The sequence below is a fragment of the Nyctereutes procyonoides genome, unplaced genomic scaffold (assembly GCF_905146905.1).
Source record: "Nyctereutes procyonoides isolate TBG_1078 unplaced genomic scaffold, NYPRO_anot_genome, whole genome shotgun sequence".
NCBI classification, from domain to species: Eukaryota; Metazoa; Chordata; class Mammalia; order Carnivora; family Canidae; genus Nyctereutes; species Nyctereutes procyonoides.
In genome coordinates, this window is record NW_026575124.1 from 5507455 (window position 1) to 5518153 (window position 10699).

At 42.5% G+C, this 10699-nt stretch overlaps 1 protein-coding gene across 1 annotated transcript; it reads right to left on the reverse strand.

Annotated features, from left to right (window-relative positions):
* Positions 1-2380: 2380 nt before the first annotated feature.
* Positions 2381-5760, reverse strand: LOC129517353 (outer dense fiber protein 1-like). The gene is made up of 3 exons (XM_055337137.1): positions 5674-5760; positions 3843-4018; positions 2381-2548 (listed from the first exon to the last, which is right to left on the reverse strand). Exons 1-3 carry the CDS (start codon positions 5695-5697, stop codon positions 2503-2505), a joined length of 246 nt encoding a protein of 81 aa, XP_055193112.1. The 5' UTR covers positions 5698-5760; the 3' UTR covers positions 2381-2502.
* Between the last annotated feature and the right edge of the window lie 4939 nt (positions 5761-10699).

Sequence of the window (10699 nt, forward strand, 5' to 3'; positions counted from 1 at the left end):
AGAATTCCCATTGGAAATCCAGCCATCCGTCTTCCTCCAAACCATTCAGTAATGAGGTCAGTGATGTCCTTGCAATTCTATTTTCTACCCGACAAGTAGCAACACAACTTTTTTGTATTGTGTAGGACTTTACCTGAACTTCTGCTACAACGCACCTAAAAATAGTCACTTTGTGAGTGAACATTCTCAAACTGCCCATCACACATTTGACAGCTTCTCAGGCATCAGCCAGAACCCAACAGGTTACCATACATTCCCAGATGCTCTCCATTAGAAGAGCTTCTTTCATCGAACACCACTGAGAAGCTAGTGACTATTTTTAAAATAGTCTGGGGGAAAATGCCTAAGTACTTTTCAAATACAAATACTCAGGGCTACTTTACAAATAATCCTATTTATTTCTACCAATTCCTATTTGATTTCTGCCAATCCAAATTCAGTGCAGCATATGTATGATGGAAGAAACTTCTACCATATCGTCACATCCTATGGACTCATCTGGACGACTTGGGGCTGACTCTGAGTAAATCTAACAGTTTAGGCCAGGGTCTGCAGAAGTCCAGATAAATCCCTTTGATTTTGTAGAAGAGGCTACCAGGACTTCTACATAAGCACTATGATTTTACCAAAACCAAGAATAGTCCCCATAGTCTCTGACCTTGCTTATTAGCATGATCTGAAAACCATGACAACATTTTGCAGAGCTTGAGCAATATCTCAGCTCCAGCTGAGGTAATTCTCAGGATTTTCAGAGATGAGACTCAGCCTGGTATATTATCTGACATTTCAACTACCCTCCAAGTGTTCTAAGGTTTCCCTTCTTTCAACTTTTTACTTTTTAACTGATCACAACAGGTTCTAATTTGCCCCTACTGGTTATTAACTCCAAATCTTGTCTAACTAAATTATGGCAATGGGACAATTTGTATATATATTTCCCTGTGGATATACAGTAAATGTATACTAGATCTAGTCTATGGAAATTCAAATTTTGTAAAGCTGACTCAAACTATTATGGAAAAGAACGTGTTAGCTAAGTCTATTAAGGTATACCAATTCCTCTAGGCCTATTGCACTTCCTGCGTAGCCTTGATCACATTGAGTCCATCTCAGAAAATCAGAACACATCTATTTAATCTTCGGTAGTCTTCTTCACCTCTCATCCCTTGGCAGACTGGAATCATTTAAAATAATAAAGTATATTTAGTAAGACTCAAATTCCAAGTTCAATCATTTCCGTATTACAGCACGAACATATTGTTCTTCATAAATTGTCCACTGCTTAGTGGACTGCTGGTAAGACCCAGGGCAGGTTGACAGATTCCCACTTAGCAAGTGTATGAAAACTGAGTAGATGTCCACAATGGAAAGGACAACAAACCATGAAAAATTCACACAATATCCATTCCAATTATGAATTCACGTGTCAAAGTGCTCCAGTCAAAATGCACCAGCAGCCCAGCTACATAGAGCTTAGCAGCTTGGGTTCATGATCACTGCAGTGGAGAGAGCATACACGTGGGGAATTGTAGAGAGATGTCTCAGCTAACAGGTGTTAGAACATACTTCCACAGGAATTAGGATTGTGTTAGGTGATTTGGGGGAGGTTGTAGGGAAGCAGAACCCTGCCCTGAATTGGATGGTATCAGGGAGCACAAGTACACTATGATTGGGAATCTTAACCTTTTTTTAGCAGGAAAAGAGATTGAAATGAGGCAAAAGCTATGATAGATAATGAAGGAACATCACTCATTAACTAGGAAAAGGGTTATGTGCTATTGTAGGTTTGTGCCAGGCCACTTCCCAGATGCCAGGGGAATGCTTTTCCTCCTTCTCACCTGCTAAGTCATTGCACATAAGAGACTAATCGTGGCTCAATTCATAGAAGAGTTTGGTGAAATCCAAATTGGACGTTGTTGCCCAGTGTATATTGATTAGTGCATTCAGGTGACAAAAGCCTCTAGGCTCTAGTAATGGGCCCAAGAAGTGTGTCTTATGTTTAAAATAAGACACTTTGGGTACACATGACAAAGTCCAATTCATAGTCACAAAGGACAGGATAAAATTCAAAGTATCTGTCCCTGGGATTGACTGAAACATTAGACAACCACTCTACCAACCTCTTTTTTGAATATTCTTTTAAATTTATATCCAATTTGCCAACATATAGTATAACACCCAGTGATCATCTCATCAAGTGCCCTCCTCAGTGCCCATCACCCAGTTACCCCAACCCCACACCCATCTCCCCTTCCACAACCCTTTGTTTGTTTCCCAGAGTTAGGAGTCTCACATGGTTTGTCTCCCTCTCTAAGTTTCCCAACCTCTCAAAAATATACAATTTTTGATGTTGCTCAATATTATTTTTATTTGAAAACCGATAAACTGATTAAGGATAAGATAAAGATGGTAGACTTGATAAGTAGCTAGATTAAATCAAATGGATGGACCTTGTGCCGAGCCCTGCAAGATCAAATGCAGATGCCTTGGGCTAATTCCATCTTAGTAATATTTCAACCCACTATTTTCCAAATCGAGCTGAAGAAGCCTGTAAGAGAATAAAACATATTGTCAAGAGGGTTTCAATAAGGAATGAATAATATAGCTACTTAATTGGGAATCTGTGAGGAGACTAACAAACGTCAAATGGCACTGACTTCCGAGGTGTCAAAGGAACATGACATGTTTGCCCAAAGAGAAATGGAATTTGCAGCCCTGGGTGGGAGCCTACGAAAGCTGGAGGTTTACATTGAACAGGAGTAGGCCAATGTGCGTTAGTTTTCCCTCCCCATAACACAGAGCAACTCAGTCCTTTTTCCCTCCACTGGCTGCAACTACACATCCTTGAACAGGTGCCATGCGATGGCCCAGACACTGAACGAGTAAAGGCAATATTTGAAAAGGTTCCTCCAGACGTTGATTGTATAAATACCAACCCAATCTCTCCCATGTGTTCAGGGGGAAATCTTTCTTTGTAAGTTCTCAATGTCTTCATCCTTACAGTGTTTACTTAGTAAATGAGATTTAAATTACATTGATATGCAAATTGTATACTCCACTGCCTGGTATATGTCCACAGTCAACAAACTTTGTGACCCATGTTACATGAGTGTTGAAGGACAGGAAAGACGAACCAGGAGTAATAACTCTGCACAGTCTTGATCCTCAATGTATGTCAAAATTCCCAGAAATATCCTAAATCATGCTCAAAAGCTTTTGCCTCAAAGGGCTTTGTTTTAAAGCTGTTGTTTATTTCTAGAAAGGTCTTTCAAGGTAACAGAATTTTTTTTGGTAAAAAAGAAAAAGACAGGGGATCCCTGGGTGGTGCAGCGGTTTAGCGCCTGCCTTTGGCCAAGGGCGCGATCCTGGAGACCCGGGATCGAATCCCACGTCGGGCTCCCAGTGCATGGAGCCTGCTTCTCCCTCTGCCTATGTCTCTGCCTCTCTCTCTCTCTCTCTCTCTCACTGTGTGCCTATCATAAATAAATAAAAATTAAAAAAAAGAAAAGAAAAAGACACACATAAACAGTTACCTGGCCCTAACTACAATTGCTTTGGTATTTTCAGTGGCATTGCTACTAAAGATGAATTTTCTCTATTTAATGACAACAATTCAAAATCATGTGGGTATGCTGCTGAACAAGAGGCTGCAAACCTCAGGCTCCCCTGACATTTATCTATTGAAGTGATTTTTAAGACCAAAAACAATTTAGAAAATAATGAAAACATAGCTTTCTCAGGGCTTTCCCTTCCTCTCCCCGCAAAATAGAGTCCACCATAACAATAGAGACCCCAGGAATCCAGGAGCTCCATAAAGAAACATATAGATGAGCTAGACTTACCAGCTCGAGTGGTGCTTTGAACAGCATTGGTCATGGTGGCGGGAGCTACAGGGGTGGCATGAGCTGCAGGGGTTGTATGAGCTGCAGGGGTGGCATGAGCTGCAGGGGTGGCATGAGCTGCAGGGTGGTATGAGCTGCAGGGGTGGTATGAGCTGCAGTGGTGGCATCAGGGGCAGCTGAAATTAGGAGGAAGAGATCCAGCTGAGACACTTGACTACCCCAGCAGCCAAATTTGTCCCAAGCAAGCGTGGAGGCACAGTCCTCCTTCTCAATTCGTCTCTGCAGATGTCAACAACTCGGTCATACCCTTAGCCTGCCTACCCATCCTCCTTTGGACTCATCCTTCCTAGCCCTGCCCATGGTGCGACAGAAAGAATTCCAGGCTTCTCCACAAGGTCTGTGACCCTAAGAGAGGAGACAAGCAGACACTTTCTCCCAGGGGCAAGCACCAAAGACCAAACCCACATGTGCTCCTATTTGCAAGAACCCCGGCTCAGGGCCAACAGGACAGTCCCTAGTGGGCTGTCTCTCTGGTGCCCTCCCATGCGCTAACTTGAGCCCTTCAGTTTCCTCCGCAGCGTGCATGAGTGTGGGTAGTGGAATAACCTGTACAGGAGAAGAGAAGAAACAACCAGTTCATGTGTCTCAGATTCGAGCAATAGGACCTCCTTTCTTTGAAAGAAGCACAATCTCTTCCTCCAGCTTCTGTCCTGAAACAGGATTATATTTGTCCTGCCTGTTCCTCGACTTGGACTCCATCTCTTACAGATGCATCTAGGAGAACCGCATTCGATGTAACAGGGGACATTAATACTCTTGTGGCAATGATACGAGTGAGCAAATGCCCCATCGATCATCCCATGTTCAAAGGATGTGTGGCAAGATTGGTAACAATTATCACTCTCTACGCCTTACACCGGAGCTCCTGACAGGCAGCCACAGGCAGACCCTACATCTGTGAGGTGCATCTGCCTCAACAAGCGGACAGCTCACTCTCCAGGCCCACCCTGGAGCCATGCCGTGTCGGTCCTCCTCCAGAAGACGGGGTGTTTTTTGAATTGTCCCCCATGGAGGTAGGACATATGGTTCAGTGTGTGAGGTCTGATGCAGTCACTGCCCTTATGACCAAAGGCCATAGGTCCCTAACTGTGGAGGACAAAAGGAGAAAGCACCCTCATGTCTGCTTGAGCACAACACATATGGCATTGGACATACAGGACACTGTGGGAGAAGCCCAAGAAATACTAAGGCTTTGGCCCACAACCTTGGGTTTAAGATCAAAGAAAAAAGTGCACATCAGCCTTGGCATAAGGCATATATACTGTTACAAAGAGCAAAGCTTAAGGCCATCCTTCTACTTCACCTCTACTCTCCACAATCCATATTCCACACTCCCATGTGCTCCTAATGCCCACATTTCTGCATCACCTTCAGCATCTACATTCTCTTCTGTCATCCTCAGACTTACTAATCTCTCTTTTTACACTGCCCATATATTAGACCCGTCAATTTTTGGTAATCAGAAAGGCTTTACATGCATCTCCTCAAATTCTAAGGCCACAAATTCAGACCATGTTCCCTTATCATTTTGCTACAGGACAATGAATAACTAGTCCACAATTTTTATAAATCCGCGCCAAAGACTTTATATATTCTAAAAATGTAAAAGAGATCAGCACATTTTCTGTGTTCTTATTGAACTTTGGAAACAGGAATGAGGCTTTCCAAGTCTTCTCGTTAGGAGTATCTACACTCTCCCCCATGGCTACTTCTTTAACATGAGGCTGGGATGGAACACAGTCATGACAGGAAGGTGCAAATGCAGACTTACCAGTAGAGCTAACAGATGGAGCATATGTTGAACTCACTGAGACAGAAAAAAAAAAAGAGATAAAAGTTAATTACCACCAGGATCAGCAACGCCTTCATGCTGGTGAATGGATCAGCAGGGAGCACAGAGAAGAAAGCATCAATCAGAGCTCAGGAGAAGGTAGGACTCTGACTCCAGCATTCCACATTCTGACCTTATAGAGGCAGAGGGCACCAATCAGGAGCTCCCAGATCAGAATCTGGGCTAGATGATGTCAGATAATGTGGTCCTCAGAGAAGCCACTGGAGAGTCAACAGCACAGCCAGAAGCCCTTTGGAAAAATCACAACCTCAGTCCCTTGAGTCAGACACGGCTTTTAGGTCAGGACTTTCATATATTAAACATTTTCCAGAAAATACCTTAATTTCCAGGCTTCCTCTCACCTTGTAGGTGCAATGGCGTTATGACTATGAGCTCTGCTGATGAGTTGAGGGGCCCAATACGCAGCCCTGTGGGATTACTCCAACCTGCAGTTCTCCTTTCATACACAAAAGAATTTGGTTGCCTAACATCTTGCTTAGCCCAGGGTTTCCTCAACGCAGAATCATCAGGGATGGCAGCGAGCTCTCAGAGCCATCCACCTAGTGCAAGCTGTACCTTCCTCCAGTGGTGGCCTCCCTCCTTTACCTGGCGATACTCTTATCTGACACTCATACATTGTGAGCCCACACCTATAGGATCTCTCCGGTTTTGAGCGCTTCTGGTGGAAAAAAACAAAGTAGAATATAAAGAAGATAGAAAATGAAACGTACATTTGTTAAATAATGCAGCCATTGAGTCAATGCACTCATGCAACAAGTATTTATTGACGGCTACTCGTTAGAGAAACAGCAGTGAACAAAGCACATACAAATTCAATGTGACATATGCAATTATGGGGATTCATCCATGAAAAAGTAAACAGAAATAAAGAAAGGAATGGACAGAAGGAAGGAAGAAGAGAAACAGCGTGCAGTTTGTAAAATGGTGAAGCCTAATAAATAATAATACGGGAAAGAGGAAAGTGGAGTATCATGGAGACATGAAGCGAGGTTATAACCTTAGATAAGGCGGCCAAAAGGGCATTACATAAAAGTCATACGAGAACAAAGCCTTGAAAATACTGAGGAACCATTCCTGCTACCCTGGGAATGACTTCCAAGGAAAGGAAGGAGTGGGTGCAAGCTCCTCATTCCTTCAGGTAAGTCTGCAGGTGCCGAGGAGGGACCAACACTGCACCAGGACACGTCAAACTACCTGCCCTTCCTTGCACACACCCCAGCTAAGTAAATGCAACAGTGAAGCAAAAATTCCACATTCACATCAGAAATAAGTGTGGGACGCATCCAGGTCTCCAACGAAAGATACTGAACAAGTCTTGGAAAACTCGGAAAGGATGAGAAAGCACTAGGTTCTAAATGTTCCTTTGCAGCCAAATGGCTCTAATACTTCAAAAGTTGTTTTTACCAGGGACCTGCTTCTGCCTGTAAAATAAATAAATAAATAAATAAATAAATAAATAAATAAATAAATAGTTGTTTTTATTCATACAAAGTATACTTGCTTGTAGCCTCCCCTCAGTGGGAGAATGTTGTCCTATTGAACAGCGCTGAACATCTATTTCATCTTTTTTTTTTTTTAAAGATTTTATTTATTTATTCCTGGGAGACACAGAAAGAAAGGCAGAGACACAGGCAGAGGGAAAAGCAGGCTCCATGTGGGGAGCCCGATGTGGGACTCGATCCCGGGTCTCCTGGGCTAAAGGCAGGCGCTAAACCACTGGGCCACCCGGGCTGCCCCTATTCCATCTTTTGTATTGAAATATACTTGATATTTAACCCCGTGTCAATTTAAGGTGCGCTACCTGTTAATTTGATACATTCATATATTGCGTGTTTGCCATTGGAGCATTCATTACCATCTCTAGCATGTTATATAATGGTCACTTCCTTTTAGAAGTTAGAGTAGTTAAGTTCTCTCCTCGCAATTCTGATGATTATAACAAAATACTATTGTCTATGTTGTGTCCACCACCCTAGTGTGCATTAGATCCCTGAGGCTCACAAATCATCAAGGAAATGCAAGTCAACACCACAATGAGATATCGCCTCGCACCTACTAGAATGGCTGCCATCCACAAGACAACAGATAACAAGTGTTGACAAGCTTGTGGAGAAAAGAACCTCAGTACACACATGGGTGCATCCACTAACAAAAACAATAAGAAGGTCCCACAAAATACAAAATTGGTCTACCATATGTTCCAGCAATCCCCCTTCACAGATTATGTAATCTGCATAATCACAGATTATGCCCAAAGGAAGTGAAAACACGATCTAGAAGAGAGAGCTGCCTTCCCATGTGGACTGTAGCGTTTTTCAAAGTAGCTAAGATCATGAAAACAACTACATGCCCACCAATGGGTAGATGTCGTATGGGTATATAATTTAGCCATGAGGAAGGACAGCTGCCATTTGCTGCAAGGTAAGACCTTGGGCACTGTTGTGCTAAGTGAGATAAGACACAGAAACACTCAAGTGTTGCAAAGTATCACTTATATGTGGAATTTAAAAAACCCCAAATTCATAAAAATAGACATTAAAACTTGCTACCTGGGATGCGATGTGGAGGGACAGGACAGATGTTGTTTAAAGATACAATTTACAATGAGGAGAAAAAAACACCCGAGGGATCTCTAGCTCTTTTGGGTGAGACTCTGAGAGACAAGACCCACTCTGCTCACCAAGACATGCCGGGGATCCTCATCAGGTATATGGAGAAAGGTGGTGAGAATCTCTTAGAAGGGGCTTTGCCTTCTGAGGCAGGGGGATGTCCTGGTCCCAGGTAACCTCACCTCTATCATGAGGCCATAGTTGTCAAACTATGGTAGAGAGGCAGACTTTAAAAAAAAAAAAACAGTCAAAACAAAACATATTCTGAAGGAAAAGAAACAGAAAGGCTAAAAGTAGGTGGAAAAGGTAATAACCATAGACTCAAGGAGCTCTAGGATCACCCCCGGTGTGGAATACGCCCCAGCAGCCCACCACCCGCTCACGGCCTCTCAGAAGCAGACACACCCTGAAGGCCCCCCCAGCACGTGGCTCTGTATTGAGCGCCCTCTGTATGCCTCCCACCACGCTGCCAGGGTAGAGGCCAGGAGGCTCACCGGGTGCAGTGAAGGGGATGATTGGTTGGCTGATGACGGAAGATGGCAAATGTGCATCACCTAGGGTCCACTCTGGACTTAGAAACACACAGTGGGTTACCAGGGGAAGTTAGTACAAGGGAACCTGAGTTCTGGTGCATGAGTGACTCTGTGGAACCCCGACGTGGGCCCCCAGGCCTGAGGGAGGGCATCTCTCCCTCTTTCTCTGCCCCTCTCCATTTGCTCACATTCTAAACAATAATCAATCAATCAATCAATCAAAATCTTTAAAACCGATGTAGCCAATTTAGGTGTGCCTCAGGATTCTAATTGTGAAAATAAGACTGTATATATATATATATATATCTCCTAAGAAAGTCAAACCCATAACACATCTCCAGAACTTTTAACTACTGCCCTTTCCCAAAACTTAATATTTTCTTTTTTTTTGAAAGAACAATATCTTTTATTTATTTTTTTATTTATTTATTTTTTAATAAATTTATTTTTTATTGGTGTTCAATTTGTCGACATACAGAAAAACACCCTGTGCTCATCCCGTCAAGTGCCCACCTCAGTGCCCACCAGCCAGTTAATATTTTCATTATAAAAATTAAAATAGAAGTATGTGTAAGACATAAAAGTCACCAGGCCTTCCAACACCATGCGATAACTGGCATGATTGCTTTGGTTCTGATACGTTTCATAGACCTTTATATGCATTCATGAACACGTGTCTTCCCATGCCCAGGATCCCATAGTATCACTCTTCCCACCGCCAATGAGCACTATGTGCTCATTCTCATAGACAAAAGTGCGTCTACACGAACATATCTCTATATGTACTTGGGTCTTACAAAACGGTATACAAAATGGCATTATATTCCAGACCATTCTTTTTTTAAAGATTTTATTTATTTATTTATTTATTTATTTATTTATTTATTTATTTATGAAAGAGAGAGAGAGCGCAGGAGTGGCAGGGAGTGGCAAAGGACCAGGAGAAGCAGGCTCCCCCTGAGCAGAAAGCCCAGTGTGGGGCCAGATTCCATGGTCCTGGGATCAAGACCTGAGCTGAAGGCAGGCTCTTAACCACAGGAGCCTCCCAGGAACCCCCCAGACCATTCTGTTTTGTACACTCAATTCTACTTAGTAGAAATCCAAGTCCGCCACGGTCCATGCCCAGCATTCTTTCACTGGATTTCCTATGTCATCACTTACTCTACCTCTTAATGGGAATCTGGGTCATTTCTGGTGTTTTGCTGCTACCAATCAGGAAGCCATTAATGTGCTTTTACTGTACCCTTAGGTACCAAAGTTTCTATGCCATAGGAACCCGTGCTATAGGTTCCAGAGGGGTTTTAATAAAATCGTATGCATGTTTTAAATTGAATAGATATTTTCAAATTCTTTCCCCCAGACCATCCTAAAACTTATTACCAACAGATACAAAACAGAAGAGTACTTTTCCAACCACCTCTGCCAGAAGTAACTGTATCTGGATTTAATTTTGCCTGTCTTACAGGTCAGAAGCAGTATTTGTCATGCTTATTTGCATTTCCTGATTACAACACACTTGAGCATACTGGTCTAGTTGTTGAGGACTCGAATTTTCATTTCCAGCATTTGCTTAGTCAAATCTGTTCACCTACTGTGTCTTTTGTTCTTTTCATTTAAGGAGTTACACCACATGAGAAATATTAAGATTTTCATCTTTCCTAAAATCACAAAGGTCTCGAATATAACACACATGTTAATTTTATTCACAATATACTTTTAGATATTTTAAGTTCAAGGAGTGCTGTCATACTTATTATAACTATAATGTTATATACTAAACAATTACAGAAACATGTAATGGGG